Source organism: Dendrobates tinctorius, unplaced genomic scaffold, assembly GCF_039654945.1.
Source record: "Dendrobates tinctorius isolate UK_male_01 unplaced genomic scaffold, ASM3965494v1 ptg000016l, whole genome shotgun sequence".
In the NCBI taxonomy this organism is placed as follows: domain Eukaryota; kingdom Metazoa; phylum Chordata; class Amphibia; order Anura; family Dendrobatidae; genus Dendrobates; species Dendrobates tinctorius.
In genome coordinates this window covers 40,776,630-40,795,630 of record NW_027361684.1, presented here as the reverse complement: position 1 = coordinate 40,795,630, position 19,001 = coordinate 40,776,630, and the positions used below count along the sequence as shown (strand labels likewise).

Here is a 19,001-nt window from a genome sequence, read left to right as displayed (position 1 = left end):
ACCTGAGCTTATTTTAACCTTGCAGAAGCTGACAGAGGTGAAAGGCCCCTTTAAATAGGACCTGTTACCAGGTCAAAAAAGTTCAGTTAGGCTTTTTTTTTTTTATTTCAGCTGCTCCTGTTACTGGCGCCCACCAGGATCCAGCGCGGGTCGCTCCGTGATCTGTGCAGAGACAGGAAGCGGTGAAGTCACCGTTACACCAGTCACCGGACTGTGGCAGCCAGTGATTGGCTGCAGCATAGAGGTGATCTTGAACAGCACAACATCATAAAACATGAGGCACTGTTCAATTCACAGGGGGCCGCTTCAGCCAATCACGGACCATAGCAGCTTGGTGGCTGGTGGAACTGAAGACTCATTAGGACATAGAACGTCTTCTCTGTTATTAGTGGTGGAGCTCCTGCTATACTGGCTCCCGGTCACACAGGCAGCTTTACGTTAACAAATTTATCCAATTAATTTTTCCATAGAGGTAGGAACAGGTCAATAGATGTCCTGTCCTGCTATACGTGGCTATTTGTTACCAAGCGTACAACCGTATATCTTACTTTCCCTGAACTGTTACCGCAATGGGAATATATTTGATGTCCGGAGTGTTGTTTGTTAATGTGCTGCAGTGATTGTCCAATTTCAAGGCTTCAAACTTGTCTTTTAGATCTTTCTCAAGCGAATATTTAGCGGAACGACTCAACCTAGAAACATTGGAAATACAATGGGTCATCAGTGTTCAATTATTCATAAAGAAGTGAAGATTAGGAAAATTGGATAATGGTAATAGCTACAGACATGCATGCAGAAAACAACACAACTGATATGTTGGCTTTTTGCATTGAATACAATCAAATCTCAGAAGAAAAGAGATTTATCTGGTCACAATGGGTAATTGTCCTGACTTTTATCTACATGGGTTATCACACATGAAGCCCACTGTGCTATCTTTCCCATATCTATATGGCTTTGATCATAGATCCTCACAGCTTAACAAAGGTTGTCCCATGGAGATAAACAATTGTTATAAAGAACCTGCCCCAGAGATCACCTGCTCCGCATATGAGAAGGGAAACATATTGTTATTGATGCAACCCATTTGATGATAACAGCTTGGAGGATGGAAAGAGGACCTTTAACCAGTCTGAGCATATGAAACCAGCCACCTGATGGAATAGCGGATGCAGAGCTGCGTAAAACATTTCACATTTCTGTTGTAGAGATATTGGCTTGTAAAGCTTAGATTTTAACTTTTTGCTAAGACCAAGAGGCCCATAGTAGAATCATTTCTGGAGGTATGTACTTTTAACGCCTGCATGATGTTGACCAATCATAAGTAGGAGGCATCATGCAGGGGGGAAAAATATATTAGGAATATTAGACCTGGGTTTCTCTGTATAAAGCATAACCCTGCTCATCTCACTGCTGGCATCTACAGTGTAGAGTAGAGCAGACATTAAGTGAACATTATAATCTAAACTTTACAAGCTAATGTTTCTGCTGCGGAGATGAGAAATTAAAAAATAAAAACCCAAGTTTAATTCTCGGTGACATAAGCTGCCGCCATAGTCTGGCAGCAGCTCTCTCATAAAGATCACAGGAACACTTGCACTTGGCAGAGTTAAGGTACTGTCACACTAAGCGATATCGCTAGGAATATCGCTATAACTAGTGACGTTATAGCGATATTGCTAGCGATATCGCTGTGTCTGATACTTACCTACAACCCGCTCCTCCGCGCGAGAACGTCCAGGACTGTTTCTCGTCGTCAGCTTCCTGCGGTGCTTCCTGCTGTGACGACGAGCGATGCGTGGAGCCAGGCAGGAGGACGCAGGATCGCCTAGTGTGACAGGTAAGTAGCGACCCCCATCCCCAGCGATGTCGCTGGTGAGATCTACCTGTGTGGCAGCTCACTAGCGACCACTTAGCGATGTACCAGCGATCCTGACCGCGTCATATCGCTGGTCGGGATCGCTGGCACATCGCTAAGTCTGACAGTACCTTTAGTGTACTGTGTATCGAGGAGAGATACTGTAACTGTTGGCCCAATTGGCTAAACCATCGCTTGGCCAACAGCTATCTATTACGGAGCCCTTTAAGACTGCCATACACATAAGATGGCTGAAATCGCTTCCTGACGAAACCACAAGGAAGTGGTGAAACGCGCGTCGAGGCTTAAGCAGGCTCCACTTGTTCCCTGCTCTGCGTTCATACCGCATCATGTCTGAAGGTAACTAACCCCTTATGCACCTGTTGTCTTACTGTGCTTGTAGACTATAGCTTAGATAAGATCATATTCAAGATCTCTGTTATTATTAACTTAAGCCAGATATGACAGCACGTTTATATATGTACCTTTACCTTTCAATAGATTTCAGCGCCTGCTGTTATTAGCAGCAGGCATTTTTTGCGGTTATGTCGCATTGTGGGTTCCTGTATGAGACCCCCTTTTTCTATTTTCTCTGTCAGGTGTGCAATTATATTTATTAGTCCACATGCATGCATTCACTTATGATTTGAGGATCGCTGTGATATTAATTTTGGTATTGCGCCCTATTTCTACTACTAAATGTGTATGTGCATTGCAGTGAATTTGATATTGTCATCTGCACACCCGTCCATTTTCTCTTACCTCCATAATTTTCAGTGTGTGTATACCCAAGCTATGTTTCTCTTCACATTGTGTTATGACTAATCAATTTTGCATGACTTTTTTGAAACATGTTGTTGGCCTTTATTTTTCTATTCAGGGATTATGACCTCCATAACCAGACTCTTTGAGCATTTAATTATATATTTAACTTTGATAATTATACTAGTATGCTTCAACACTATTTATAATCCAGATACCTCCCTGTTTTAGATTTTCTTTTGTTGTTTGGTTTTTATGTATTGGTCTAGAGGCGTTTCCATCTGGCCATGTGGAATTGTTTTTTGGTCTTAGAGACAAATTTCTGTTAATGCCTCCTTGGTCTTAAGTGAAAATTATAATCTAAACTTTACAAGCGAATGTTTCTGCTACGGAGATGAGAAATGAAAAAATAAAAACCCAAGTTTAATTCTCGGTGACTTAAGCTGCCGCCATAGTCTGGCAGCAGCTCTCTCATAAAGATCACACAGGAACACTTGGCAGAGTTAGTGTTCTGTGTATCGAGGAGAGATACTGTAACTGTTGGCCCAATTGGCCAAACCATCGCTTGGCCAACAGCTATCTATTACGGAGCCCTTTAAGACTATCATACACATAAGATGGCTAAAATCGCTCGACAGGCAAGTCATTTTGGCCGACTCTCCCATATACATAAAAACAAACATCAAACATTTGTATATTGCTTCTCGCAAGGGACTTGAAGAGCAGTTGGGAGAGTAAATGAATCAGTTTGGTATAATATCCTATGCATAGGGTCAGTGCATTAAACAAATAAAACTGTCTTGAAATAAATGTGTCCAGTGATGATCCTTCAAATAGCTGGGGCCTAAGCTCAGACAAGCATTCCTGTGTTCTCTATGAGATAGCCACCACCAGACATGTCTGACAGCATCTTATCTCCAGGAGGACAAAAGGATGGGCAGTCCGATATCCGGCAAACTGAATCCTTTAACTCCCCCCCGCCATAATTTGTCCAGGGTCCTCATACACATTAGACTGTTGGCCGAAGCGGGTTCGGCTGATATCTAATGTGTAAGGAGAACTTTGGAAAGGTTTTGATGCAAAATGACATAAGTGGAAACCAAACATAGGACACAGGTAGATGCCTAGCTCAGCTCACAGTCCAAAGCAGAGGTCATTTGGTGATTTTCTGTTTAAGGCTGGGGTCACACTTACGAGAAACTCGCACGCGTCTCGGTAATCAATACCCGGCACTGCCGCCGGCACTCAGGACCGGAGTGTGTGGCTGCATGTATTTCTATGCAGCTGAAGGCTCTGATCCCGAGTGCCGGCGGCAGTGCCGGGTATTGAGACACAAGACTCGTGCAAGTTTCTCGCAAGTGTGACCCCGGCCTTAATGGTGTTTTTTACATCCCCTGCACTGGATGTCTGTCTTTGGTCCACGACTTTGCAGATCACCCTTAAGTCTGGTGCAGAGCGTGCTGTGACTGAAGAGATTGGCATCTGCGGCTTCATTCATTTCAATGGATGTGAGGAGAAAGTTGTACATGTGTAACTGCCCTTTCTGCCAAAGAAGTAGCACTGTTATGAATGAGTCACCGGAGGAGGAGAAAACAAAAATACAAGCTAAGTAGGGGGTTCCTACGGTGCCCTAGACCCCTCGTCACAGCCGGAGAACTAAATAAGCCTAAAGAAAGAAAGGGGAAATCTAAACTGCCACAGAGCAGACCCCAAAGCAGTAGACAGCCCCCAACATGTATTGTCGGTGAAAAACAGATGAAAACACAGACAGAAAGACAGGCAGAGCAAACGATGGGGCCCAACTAACTAGATAGGACAGGACAGAAAATATGCTGGCTGCAATCCGCAAAAACCCTACCAAAAATGTCCCAACCGTCTGATAGGAAAAAAAGGCCCTGAAGTCGCTAAACTTCAAAATCACTATATCAGCACTCAGGTATATTCTGAAAACAGAGCAAAGAGATCAACTGATCAGAGACAAAATGGAATTCAGCCAGTCCCAACCAGGGCTGGCTGAACACAAACACTAAGGAAACCAGACAAAATCTCATGGAATAATAGCAGGGCAAAAACTTAGCTTTTAGTAGACAGGAACTAAACTGGATGCCAGAGCTCAGAGCAGAAAGGATCACCAGCAACCCTGCAGGGCGTCGGCTGCCTTTTATCCACTCAGAGATTCCGGGTGTCCAATCACACTCTGCCTGTTCAGATGACAGGTTCTTCCCATCCAAATCAATTTCACTACCTTCCTTCACCAGCAGAGGGAGTTCATCAGACATCAAAGGTGAAGGGGAAAATGAACTCACAACATAGCACCAACCAGAAAAGGGGTCTCAGGGGAACCCCTGCATCATCATAAATAAATGTCTGTGATAAAATAACCCATTTATATTTTGTGGCTTCATTAAAAACAACAACTTTCATAGATCAAAAGCGAAGAAGTCATTGACAAAGGTGGCCTGTAGTCTAGTGTTTGGCCAGTAAACAATTAATCACTTTTGTGTAAGGTGATGTATATTACCTGATCTGCTCAGTGATCTGCTCCAATGTCCTCTGCAGTAGAGCCACCACTCCCTGGATCACTTCCACTTCCTTGAAAAGCTCCAGTTCCACTTCATCATGAACCAGATCTATGCCAACTCTTTTCTCTCTAAAATGGTGAACAGTATGTTAGACACATGCATTGGCAGGACGACCAAAGCAAAATGATTGTAGGCAGAACAAATGTATTAGATTATGTTGCCTTGTGAATTTACAAGAGATCTACACTGCAAAGTGATCATCTGATCTTACAAGATGATACATCGAAAAATTACACTGTCCTTGGTCCGTAAACTGTAGCACTGACCAAATTCCAGAAAAGAGGACCTCCAGCACACATTGAGACTAGGACTATTCATCAACTAATGGCTGCAACACCTGTCGCGTGACCAAGATTCGCTCAGTGCCGCTGCTATAGCACATCGTAACACAAGTGAATGCAGTCGCACTATGACCTTGAGGGTACTTTGACTGAGACAGGCGCAATAAGACGCAATAAGTCCAGCCATGTTGGTTATCGTCTGGCTTGTCACATTACCCTCAAGGTCATAATGTGGGAACTACGTATCCCTCACCCCTCTAGAGCCATCCACTATTGTTTTGAGTTGCAGTGTTCCGGTTGCATCTGAGAACTTCCAGCCGATCAGATATTGATGGCCTATCCCGAGGATTGACCATCAATAAAAAAAGTAGTGGCCAAACCTTTTAAACATTAAACTCATTCTTTTTTAGAATTGGTAGTGGTTGCAGTTTATACCTTAATAGGTCAGCAGATAACTTATTATTACGTCTTTAAAGAAAATTACTGCTTCCCGAACCATATGCAGCATGAATCAGAGCTTGGCTGCAGCCAGGTATGTTTTACTCTGAAGCGCTGCTGTGTTTCAGAGAATACATAGTTTGAAAAGCTGAGACCTGACTAGTCCAGTGATGTCCCCAGTTAGTATCTACCCCACACACTTTAGTTGATTGACAGGCCTCTCCTTGTGTGCACATAGCCAAAGACCTGTCAATCAACTGGAGCAGGGTGGGGAATACGCCGCCTGGGGAGGACACTGGACTAGCCGAGGCTCTCCTGTTCAAACTACTATATGTGTTTTCTGAAACACCCCAGCGCATCAGAGGAAAATATACCGGACTGTAATCCTACAGCAAGACTGGTTCATGCTGATCATGGTTCGGGCAGCATGAATCTAATGATAGGTTTCCTTTAAACACTCCCTAGAATTACCTTTCTAATAAACATTGCTGGGCTATAGAAAGGGGCTCCATGCAGCTCTCTAGGGCTTTTTCCAGACGGGTGTTATATGCCAGCAATTGTTCTATATCGTTCACTGTGTCTTCAAGCTTGTTGTCCAACTCCTTCTTCCAAAACTCAATCTCATCCAGCCTCTGCTCTGTGGAGAAATGCACACACCAAGCCTGACATAGCATGTTAAAAAGGAGAAGGGGCTTAGGCCATGTTTAACTGGACATATACAGACAAAATAATTTATAATACGTTCACGAACAGATACATATTTACACGCTGTGGCACATACAAGCACATTATTGTAGGGATTCACTCACTATAGTAGGCATTAGGTAGCGCTCACACAGGCATTATAGTTTTGGTCCAAACACATGTAGTTTTTATTGCTTTCCAAAGGTTGCACAGCACCAAAAGAAACTCATAAACAAAAAACCCTAGCCTTGTTTGTCCAGGTGCTAACTAAACAGAGCAGACCCTGGCTACTCATACACGGCTGATCTAGCCCCAGCTCAGTCAAACAAAACTGCTGTTGTCCATAGCAACCACTGATACCTGTGGTTCTCTTTACACGGCCTGTTCAGACTCTTATCAGAGAGGGATTCTGGCCTGTCTCTCTTTTCAACTTTAAGATACATCCAATCTGGTCAGCTTCCTTTTGCTGACTGACTCAGATGGACACCTAGCCGTTTATATATAGGGCCAGCCAGGTGCACTAATAAAACCCTGCAAAACTAGGACTTAACCCTAGCCTTCCTGGCATTGCTAAATACCCTGCCTCTGTGCCCAAATCCGAAGGCTGGGAACCACCTACTAAACCACCGTACCTACAGGGGGTCACTTTTTCAAAACTGACTGAGAGGGGGCGTGGCCAGTTCTGTATTGCCTCATCTGAGACTGCCACCAGGTGGGCATCAGGAATTCAACAAAGCTTTAAATTGACCCAAGTGAGAGGCTCATGCCTGATGACATGAGTGTGACCTAGTAACTCCAAGAACCTGCCTCTATTTTTGGGTAGCAATTACCATCCATGTTGTCTTTGGGCAGGTGACAAATTTCCAGCTACTTTGATATCTGGAAAGGTGGTTTCTAACTGGGCTAACAACCAAAGGGTTTTTAGCGGCTCCCTATCCTTCCAGGATTTTAGCAGGATGACAAAATATATGGGAAAGGACTTCCTTTTTCTGGTTGGTGTACTGTGTAGCTGATCTCTCCCTACTTTTCCACCACCTTATAGGGTCCCTGCCACTGGGTAAGGAATTTATACTCTCCTGTGGGCAGTAACACAAGTACCAGATCCCGAAGCTTACATTGTGTCACTCTGGCCAACCAATTATACACCTGGGATTTTTCCTCCTGGGCCTTGAAGAGGCGCTCTCTTACCTGTCCCTTTACTTTGCTACCACAACAGAACAAATCATTATGCCTGGCCTATTGCTGACTCTCGGCTCCTGCGGAACCCCCATTTACCATTTCCAGAGTACCTTTTACTGTTAAGTCTCTGGGCTAGGCAGTTCCAAAGTTGTCCTGGGACTCCTGCAGGTCAGGGATATTGGCTTCAGGGGATTTCTCCTCATCCTCTATTCTAACCAGTAAAGTAAATGGAAATTCACCGTTTACATCATGTGCATTTGTTAGCATAGTAGACTCCTGCTGTCATACTGGACTACTGGGTGCAACAGTTTTAGCCCATAGGTCTCAGAACAACGAAAAGTCTCGTCCGATTACAATAGCATGTAACAAGTCCTTGACCACTCCCAGTTGGTGGGACACAGAACCAGAGTCTGTGTGTATGTCCACCTGGGCCATAGGATAGTTCTTGGCATCTCCATGGATACACTTTACCCCCAACTCCTTCCCAGGGACTAGCACATGCATAAGTGTGGTCCTTGCCAGGGTCACTAAACTCCCTGAGTCCAGAAGTCCTGTCACTTGGACACCGTTCAAAGTCACCTGACATTCCTGAGGCCCCTCGCAAGGATGAGGAATAGCTCTGCATGCATGAAAGGCGAAGTAGGAATAGCCCTGGTCTATGCTGCAGTCCATCAGCTCCGAGGTGAAGGGATAAACAGCTGATAAATGACCTGGGACGCTACACCTCCAATAGATCATGTTACAAGTTGCACCTTTGACACCTCTTGGATAACTGCGCCCTTCAGATGTGAGCTTGGGCCCCTTCTATGATGGAATCACTGAATGGGTGGCTCACGGAAATGCGGTATATATAGTATATCTCGACTTCAGCAAAGCATTTGATAAAGTATCTCATACTATCCTTATTGGAAAAAAATGATCAAGTATGGGATTGACAAGGCAACTGTTAGGTGGATTCATAACTGGCTCAGTGATCGTACTCAAAGAGTGGTGATAAATGGTTGCACATCCTATTGGAAGAGTGATTCAAGGAGTACCACAAAGCTCTATCCTGTTCCCAGTGTTGTTCAACATTTTGATACATGATCTAGATATTGGAACTGAAGGTAAACTAATCAAAATTGCAGATGATGCAAAGCTAGAAGGGATAGTGAACACTAGAAAAGACAGAGAAAAGATTCAGGAGGATCTAGATAAGCTTGAACAATGGGCAGCGACTAATAAAATGGTATTTAACATGGAAAAATGGAAGATTCTATATATGGGCAACAAAAACGAAAATAACATCTGCAGAATGGGAGGAATAGAACTAAGCACCAGCATCTGTGAAAAAGACTTGGGTATACTAATAGTTCATAGACTGCACATGAGTCCACAGTGCAATGCAGCAGCAAAAAAGGGCAAACATAATTCTAGGATGTATTAAGAGAAGCATAGAATGTAGATCACGTGAAGTAATTATCCCTCTCTACACCTCCTTGGTCAGGCCTCATTTGGAATACTGTGTCCAGTTCTGGGCACCAAATTAAAAAAAAAAAAAGACATTGACGAACTGGAGCAAGTTCAGAGAAGAGCTACCAGGATGGTAAGCGGATTGCAAAGTATGTCCTACGAGGAATGGTTAAAGGATCTGGGAATGTTTAGATTGCAAAAAAGACTAACAGGAGACTTAATAACAGTCTACAAATATCTGAAGGGCTGTCACAGTGTAAAGGGATCACCCTTATTCTCATTTGCACAAGGAAACACAAGAAGCAATGGAATGAAACTGAAAGGGAGAAGATACAGAGTAGATATTAGAAAACCCTTTTTGACAGTGAGGTTAATCAAAGAGTGGAACAGGCAGCTATGAGATGGTTTAGTGAATCCTGCATTGATGAGGGGGTTGGACACTAAGACCCTTGAGGTTCCTTCCAACTCTAACATTCTATGATTCTTTTGGGTCTCCAAGAAATGTGACCTTAGGCTCCCTTTGATTGCAGAGGGAGTTCTCTATGGCCAAGTATCTTTCCACGAAGCTCACAAGGTCATCTGCATTCTGGGGATCTCCATGGACGACCCAGCTTAGCACGGAATTTAGTAGTGATTGAATAAATCTGTCCACCACCTGTCCTGGAGAACAGGTGTCAGGCTGTAGCCATTTTTGCACCAGGTGTAACATCAAACATCTGGGACTGGGGAGGCTTGTCCCTTTGGTAGCACCAGAGGTGCACGCATTGTGCTTGGAGTGCCATGGTGACGCCCAAACGTGCCATAATCTCCTTCTTCACCTTATCGTACTACTTGTCATCCTGCAGAGCAAGGTCGTAGTACGCTTTCTGCGGTTACCTTTGTAACATGCACTCTCTCCAGCTCAAAGACTCTCTATATCCATTTACACACATATAGGCACTGTGACACTCACACTCATTCACCGTTGTGACAAAATGAGCTCTGACACCCCAAAAATGGTTCAGATGCCTTTGTGTAAAGAAGGTACCAGGAGGTAGAGACCAGTGATAAGGCTACGTTCACACAGAGTATTTGGTGAATTTTTGGTGTTGCAGATTTTATGTAGCATTTCTGCACCTATTAGGTTACATGCGCTTTTTTCCATAATATTTTTTAAGCATTTTTATTGTCTTTTTTTCTGTCTCTTTTGCGGTCATGCTCTGTTATTGATATTTTCTGGTATTTGGCTTTTATAAAACTTTACTTACACAGTCATATGTGATGTCCATCTGTTTTGGTGCATTTCTGCAGCACATGTGTGTTTCTTTACATGCAGACTTTCCACATCTAATGCAATTCTAAGGGTAAAATCCGCACATAACATTCAGTGTACTCTCAAGAGAAATTGACTTGCGGATTTCAAAAACGCACGGCGGGTCAGTTAACGCTGCGCAAAAAACCCCCACAGTGGGCATGAGATTTCTATTAATCCCATTCTTAAGTAGCTGCGTTTTTTGCACAGCGAAAATACACAGTGACAAAACCTCACCAAAAACTCGTGGGAACTTACTTTTTAAGATTAAGTATCAGAATGGAATTGGGGATTGTGAACATGTCTTTAATTTTTTTTTTATCAGTTTGAGAACTTTTAAACGTCATTTTTATCCTATGGACAACCCTTTTGCGAAGTTACTCAACTTTTCACGTGGTTTCATGTTAATGCAGATTTCAGAGTGGAGATGGATTTTACCGAAGGAGAAGCTGCTGCACAAATCCTACCTAGTTTCTTGTTGACATCATTTTGCGTTTTCTGTGTTGTTTTTTCAACCTCATCGACCAGTCTCTGACTTTCGGCCACCAGCCTTTCAGATCTTGACCTCTGAATCTCCGCACTAGCATACTGGGTTTGGTTGGCAAGGCTCCATTCCTTAGGGAGAAACTTAGGTGGAAGTTGGACAAGCCGGGCCATCGTCAGCTGAAGTATAGAATCCGGGACTGGAAAGAAAAGAGAACCTATGATGAAGGTATCTGGGTAATGGGGAGATGGCGGTGCTAGGCTTGTCCTCAGACTTATTAATGATTAAAGACCATTCACAATAGAGAGTAAGACAATTGTATCACACAGTATGCACCGGCGGGAGGGTCACTTTACTAATGCAATACCTAGAGCATTTATCATCCTACCTATGCTGTAAGGAGAGGAATGGATCTTCTACACTTAGGAGATCAATGTCTAATCTACCACTATCTCAGGATTTTGTGAGCTTTATATAAGGAAGAATACACAAAAACTAATAGGGAAAATACATTCTTCTTTTGTTGTTTTCTTTTACACAATAATCTATAGGCCCCATACACATTAGATAAAAGTCTGAACCTGCCGGGATCGGCCGACCACCTAATGTGTATGGGACACCTCACAGCCCCTTGTCAAGTTACTTCTGGGAAGGTAAGGATTTGTTGGGTCGATCCAGGGAGATGATTCTTCTAAGGCTGGGGTCACACTTGCTAGAGAAATGCGAGAAACTCGCATCAATACCCGGCACTGCTGCCGGCACTCGAGACCGGAGTGTTCGACTGCATGTATTTATGCATTTTTATACAGCTGAACGCTCCGGTCCGAGTGCCGGCGGCAGTGCGGGTATTGATGCACGAGTTTCTCGCATTGCACTCACAAGTGTGACCCCGGCCTAACATACAGAACACAGGAACTTTCCACCGGCAGCCATCTAATGTGTATGGCCAGCTTTCGTTGTCAAAGGCGAAGCTCTAGTGCTTTTTTGGTGATTACAGGATTGGTGTTGGTGGAGGCGGTTGAATTGGCCGACTATCTAATCTAAATGGGAGCCACCCAACTGTGCCCGATGGAGGGTCATAAGGATCAGGCGGGTGGAATTCAATCAACTGATATTTTTCTTCTATGGGTATAGGATTCTGGTTGCTCTCATTATAGAGTCCAAAAGTGTTTAGATATTTTGCTGCAATGATCATGAAGCATACATACATGTGACCGCTGCGGCTAATCACTGGCCTCGGCAATCTTGTGTTAACTATTGACGTGCGGGCCAGTGGGCCCGCATTGTCAATAGCGTTTAGCTGCGGCAGCGCCGAGGGCCCGGTTTACCTACCGGTAGGGGCCCGGTGACCAGAGGAGACCGGGCCCGATGCGGGCCCCATACGCCAGTCAGGGCAGTAATGCCCTGATGGCGGCCCTGCTTGTGCTATACATACAGCGACCTCCACTGAGGCCAGGGATTGGATGCAGTGATCAGAAGAAACTTATGGGGGTGCCAGAGTGGTGGCAAAAATTCTGGAAAACCCCCTTTATGTTTGTCTCCCTTAAGGGCATGTCACACTAAGAGATATCGCTAGCAATATCGCTATAACTTGTGACGTTAAAGCGATATTGCTAGCGATATCGCTGTGTCTGATACTTACCTACGACCGGCTCCCCCGCTGGTTATCGCTGATCGCGCGAGAACGTCCTGGACTGTTTCTCGTCTTCAGCTTCCTGCGGCGCTTCCTGCTGTGACGACGAGCGATGCGTGGACGCGAGCGGGAGGACGCAGGATCGCCTGGTGTGACAGGTAAGTAGCGACCCCCGTCCCCTGCGATGTCGCTAGTGAGATCTGCCTGTGTGGCAGCTCACTAGCGACCACTTAGTGATGCACCAGCGATCCTGACCGCGTCATATTGCTGGTCGGGATCGCTGGTGCATCGCTAAGTGTGACAGTACCTTTAGGCCAGCGTTCCTCAGAGCTGCGGAGGGCTGCGGACTTCCTCTGTGAAGCTCCGCCCACTGCCGCACCTCCTCCGGTCAGCTCCGCCTACGTCCGCATACTTCTGCATGCGGCCTGCATACACTATCTTTAACATTGGGTACGCAGGTCGTGCGGATGTATGCGGATGCCTCTGCATGCGTCGTTTTGATGATGCAGTGACCAGCGGCGAATGCAACATGTTGGAATTTGATGCGGTCGCCGCATCGTCAAAATCATGTGGAGGCATCCGCATACATCTGCAAGACCTACGTACCCAATGTTAAAGATAGGGTACGTAGGCCGCATGCAGAAGTATGCAGACATAGGCGGAGCTTCACGGAGGAGGTGTGGCAGTGGGCGGAGCTTCTGGAGGAAGTCCGCAGACCTCCGCAGCTTGGCCATCCGCAAATGTGAACCTAGCCTTACATAGGCAAAAACATTGATTTAGGATTAAGTCAATTTTTTTCTCCCCAAGAAATATCATTCCCCCAAACTGGAGCCCCTATAGTCTCTAGAGCAGCAGAAGCTTGAACGGAGCAGAGGTTGAGGATACGCTTGGCCACTCGTTTTACAGTGCACAGGGCTGATGCAGACCGCCTCTGTAATGTATTTTTCATTTTTTCCACTTTTTCTTTCAGCTTTAGCCCCCGCTTTGCGATCAGCTCTGATCATGGCGTTGGGGTAAACAGCCAGGATCAGAGGATTCTCAGATTCCACCCATTAGTGTTGGAGAGTGGCTGTCAATCACAGTCAAATCCCTTTTGGCTCGGTTGAAATACATGTACAGCGCCGCGCATAAATCACCTCCTGCCAATGACATATAATGCTAGCAGCCAAGGACGGGACGGACATCCATACTGCGTAGGGTAGGCACGTTATCACACAAGCATGGAGGTAACCAACAGGGTGCTTGATGGAGGAATAGATGAGCTTAGAAAGTCATCTTTCCATACTATTTTGTTTGGGTTTGAAAATGGGGGGCTGACTACTAGGACCCTAGATCAGGGTAGAGAACTTTTTCTTTTAAAACCAAATAAACTTTATGGTGCAGAAGCAGAAATAAAGGATCAGATATATTACAGATACAGAAAATTGACAGGAACAAATGTAATATTTAGTACATAGTAGTAACAGCATTACAGGTAATGTAGAATAGACATGGAGAACGTGACGAGAATATGACAACACATAGGGAGGGTCTGATCACACACAGAAAATCAGACTAAGATAAAGCAGAGTCACTGCTGCTTGTCCATCCCTGATGATTCAATGATGAAGGGCAGGCTTGAAGACCAGATAGAAGAAACTGCGGCCCCAGGTGCCCCCATAAGCCGCTCCCATCCCTTTATCTGGGGTAGGGAACTTTCTTTTCTGGACTTCACAATCAGCCGCTCTTCGGGTCACATTAGTAGCCTCGCGTGTCACCCCGTGGGACACCTCACCTGTAGGGTCTCATTGCAGGACCGCGTGGTACACTTTATTATTTTACCGTGTACCTTTCTATGGAATAACAGAGTCTATAACAGTTTACATGGAACCACCCAGCAAAAGCCAAAATGACCCTCTTACTCTCCATTCAGCTAACAGAGCCCTAAAGATATATTTTTTACTCAAGAGGTTCTTCAGCAGCAAAACCTTTTCTACCCAAAACAGCAGGCAGGATACCTGGTGCGGAGGTCGGTGGTGAGGATTCCTGCGCCGATCTCAACCGCTCATCTGCGGCAACACAAGGCGGTTACCATGGAAGCAGGAAGGACGCGTCTCCATGACAACACGGGCGCGGCCTCCCCTCCCCCATCTGCAGTGATCCTGCACTGTGCACAGATCGCGGTCGGTGAATGGAGTCCGACTGCCTTGCGTGTTATCGGTGCGGGGACAGTGCAGCAAAGGACGAGGAGCAGAGCACAGGGGGCTGGCTGCACCGTGCGAGACCCCCGGGGGATGACTGCATCCTAGGAGGCCCAGGGGGGATGGCCGCACCGAGGGAGACCCCTGGGGGGATGGCCTCACCGTGTGAGACCCCTGGGGGGATGGCCGCACCGTGTGAGACCCCTGGGGGGATGGCCGCACCGTGTGAGACCCCAGGGAGATGGCCGCACCGTGCGAGACCCCAGGGAGGTGGCCGCACCGTGCGAGACCCCAGGGAGATGGCCGCACCGTGCGAGACCCCAGGGAGTTGGCCGCACCGTGCGAGACCCCAGGGAGGTGGCCGCACCGTGCGAGACCCCAGGGAGGTGGCCGCACCGTGCGAGACCCCAGGGAGGTGGCCGCACCGTGCGAGACCCCAGGGAGGTGGCCGCACCGTGCGAGACCCCAGGGAGGTGGCCGCACCGTGCGAGACCCCAGGGAGGTGGCCGCACCGTGCGAGACCCCAGGGAGTTGGCCGCACCGTGCGAGACCCCAGGGAGGTGGCCGCACCGTGCGAGACCCCAGGGAGGTGGCCGCACCGTGCGAGACCCCAGGGAGATGGCCGCACCGTGCGAGACCCCAGGGAGATGGCCGCACCGAGGGAGACCCCAGGGAGATGGCCGCACCGAGGGAGACCCCAGGGAGATGGCCGCCCTGAGGGAGACCCCAGGGAGGTGGCCGCACTGAGGGAGACCCCTGGGAGATGGCCGCACCGTGTGAGACCCCAGGGAGATGGCCGCACTGAGGGAGACCCCAGGGAGATGGCCGCACCGTGTGAGTCCCCAGGGAGATGGCCGCACCGAGGGAGACCCCTGGGGGGATGGCCGCACCGTGTGAGACCCCAGGGAGATGGCCGCACCGAGGGAGACCCCAGGGAGATGGCCGCACCGAGGGAGACCCCAGGGAGATGGCCGCACCGAGGGAGACCCCAGGGAGATGGCCGCACCGAGGGAGACCCCAGGGAGATGGCCGCACCGAGGGAGACCCCAGGGAGATGGCCGCACCGAGGGAGACTCCAGGGAGATGGCCGCACCGAGGGAGACCCCAGGGAGATGGCCGCACTGAGGGAGACCCCAGGGAGATGGCTGCACCGTGTGAGACCCCAGGGAGATGGCCGCACCGAGGGAGACCCCAGGGAGATGGCCGCACCGAGGGAGACCCCAGGGAGATGGCCGCACCGAGGGAGACCCCTGGGGGGATGGCCGCACTGAGGGAGACCCCAGGGAGATGGCCGCACCATGTGAGACCCCAGGGAGATGGCCGCACTGAGGGAGACCCCAGGGAGATGGCCGCACCGTGTGAGACCCCGGGGAGATGGCCGCACCGAGGGAGACCCCGGGGAGATGGCCGCACCGAGGGAGACCCCAGGGAGATGGCCGCACCGAGGGAGACCCCTGGGGGGATGGCCGCACCGTGTGAGACCCCTGGGGAGATGGCCGCACCGTGTGAGACCCCAGGGAGATGGCCGCACTGAGGGAGACCCCTGGGGGGATGGCCGCACCGTGTGAGACCCCAGGGAGATGGCAGCACCGTGGGAGACCCCAGGGAGATGGCCGCACCGTGGGAGACCCCAGGGAGATGGCCGCACCGTGGGAGACCCCAGGGAGATGGCCGCACCGTGTGAGACCCCAGGGAGATGGCCGCACCGAGGGAGACCCCTGGGGGGATGGCCGCACTGTGTGAGACCCCTGGGGAGATGGCCGCACCGTGTGAGACCCCAGGGAGATGGCCGCACTGAGGGAGACCCCTGGGGGGATGGCCGCACCGTGTGAGACCCCAGGGAGATGGCAGCACCGTGGGAGACCCCAGGGAGATGGCCGCACCGTGGGAGACCCCAGGGAGATGGCCGCACCGTGGGAGACCCCAGGGAGATGGCCGCACCGTGTGAGACCCCAGGGAGATGGCCGCACCGAGGGAGACCCCTGGGGGGATGGCCGCACTGTGTGAGACCCCTGGGGAGATGGCCGCACCGTGTGAGACCCCAGGGAGATGGCCGCACTGAGGGAGACCCCTGGGGGGATGGCCGCACCGTGTGAGACCCCAGGGAGATGGCCGCACCGTGTGAGACCCCAGGGAGATGGCCGCACCGTGTGAGACCCCAGGGAGATGGCCGCACCGTGTGAGACCCCAGGGAGATGGCCGCACCGTGTGAGACCCCAGGGAGATGGCCGCACCGTGTGAGACCCCAGGGAGATGGCCGCACCGAGGGAGACCCCAAGGAGATGGCCGCACCGTGTGAGACCCCAGGGAGATGGCCGCACCGTGTGAGACCCCAGGGAGATGGCCGCACCGAGGGAGACCCCAGGGAGATGGCAGCACTGAGGGAGACCCCAGGGGATCAGTGCACACCCATCACCTACGGATAGAATCATAGAATCATAGAATCGTAGAGTTGGAAGGGACCTCCTGGGCCATCTGGTCCAACCCCCTGCTCAAAGCAGGATTCGCTAAATCATCCCAGTTAGATGTCTGTCCAGCCTCTGTTTGAAGACTTCCATTGAAGGAGAACTCACCACTTCTCGTGGCAGCCTGTTCCACTCATTGATCACTCTAACTGTCAAAAAGTTTTTTCTAATATCTAATCTGTGTCTCCTCCCATTCAGCTTCATCCCATTGCTTGAGGAACATGGGGTGACAAAATAAAAATTGTGCAACATGGGGAATATTCACGGTCTCTAAAATGCACACTGTCCAACCTGTATAACTTCTGGGGGTCACAGGGTGCAGTGGGAACAATTTACCTAACCATGCCCCCTTTACAGCCCCTCTGAGCCCCATTTCTTTGCCCCTTTTTATAAGTTTAGACATCAAGGCTTTTCATCTCTTCCAGGATGTCTCCCCCCATTTTTATTTATTTGAAGCCTTACAGACTGTCTTGGAGAGATGGCAAATATATGGCTCCCCCATAGCTGCCAGAAACGGAATGGAGCTCATTTAGGCCACGTTCACATAGCGATATGGCAGTCCGTATAACAGATGCGTTAAACGGACTGCGCTAACGCTAGTCTTCTTTTGATCACGTTTATGCGATCGCGTTAGCGCAGCTGCTCCATCTACTCTAGCCATGACGGACCCTCGAACGCTGCAGACCGTGTCCAAGGGTCCATCACAGAATGACGGCACATCGCTAGGGCATGCCGATTATGACATGCGTTAGCAATGCGCTCGGTTATGGCAGTCTATGGGTGCGTTAACGGTTGCGTTGCATCGCGTTAATGCCGCTTTGTAGCGCAATCCGTTAAATGGACTGCCATAACGGAATGTGAACCAGGCCTAAGGCATCATGCACATAGGAATACGATGGCTGTAGAAACCTATGGGCCTGTACTGTACCTCCATGTGCCTCCGATTGTATACAAGGGACACAGGTGTTCTATTATGGATTCAGGGACGAACGGTCCAAAAAGGCCAAGCCGAGCTGTCCACTAACTACAAGTTTTAGGATCGAAAAAACAAAAAGCAAAAAACACAAATATCCTGAACTAAAAATTAAAAAATGTACTGCAAATAATGCATAAAGGTAATAATAATAATAAGGGTATTTAGTAAACATAATTTTGATCAAAATAAAGGTTTTAAATACTAGAGTAGGGACTGTCCCACAAGGGTTGCCGTGACGTGGCGGGATGGCTTGTACATTATTTTGATCAAAATTATGTTTACTAAATACCCTTATTATTATTATTACCTTTATGCATTATTTGCAGTACATTTTTTAATTTTTAGTTCAGGATATTTGTGTTTTTTGCTTTTTGTTTTCTCTGGTTAATGGTCATGTGTTAATATGCACTTACATTGTGCATACACATTAACTTACTTTTCTCAGTTCAGATTTGTTTTTTTATTCAAGTTTTAGGATCGGTTCATACTTGTTAAAGGGGTTCCTCCATCGATGATGTCACCTGCCTGTGGAAGTGAACAGCACAAGACAACCCTTTAAATGTTCACCGTAACCCTGAGGGTTCGCTCATACCTCAGGCGAGGGCTATGTGATGTTTTATTGGATAGCATTCAGCCCAGTTATACTATGGGACAGTGCACATCTGCGATTTTTTTTTCTCATGCACACTTGACATGAGAAAAAAGTTACATCATCCGGCAAGAGGTTCCAGAATAT

At 48.1% G+C, this 19,001-nt stretch overlaps 1 protein-coding gene across 3 annotated transcripts in view; it reads right to left on the bottom strand.

Moving 5' to 3' along the window:
• TEKT1 (tektin 1) overlaps nt 1-19,001 on the bottom strand; it is a 73,631-nt gene that overhangs the window by 20,781 nt on the left and 33,849 nt on the right. Inside the window, exons 1-5 of one of the 3 annotated variants that reach the window (XM_073565715.1) lie at nt 14,642-14,974; nt 10,995-11,210; nt 6,393-6,558; nt 5,142-5,270; nt 566-692 (exon numbers count right to left, since the gene is read on the bottom strand). In XM_073565715.1, coding sequence (XP_073421816.1) covers nt 566-692; nt 5,142-5,270; nt 6,393-6,558; nt 10,995-11,184 — 612 coding nt within the window. In that variant the 5' untranslated portion in view covers nt 11,185-11,210; nt 14,642-14,974. Of the gene's footprint in view, nt 1-548; nt 693-5,141; nt 5,271-6,392; nt 6,559-10,994; nt 11,211-14,641; nt 14,975-19,001 lie in introns of those variants that run through there. The other 2 variants (XM_073565713.1, XM_073565714.1) reach the window with 2 other exon arrangements.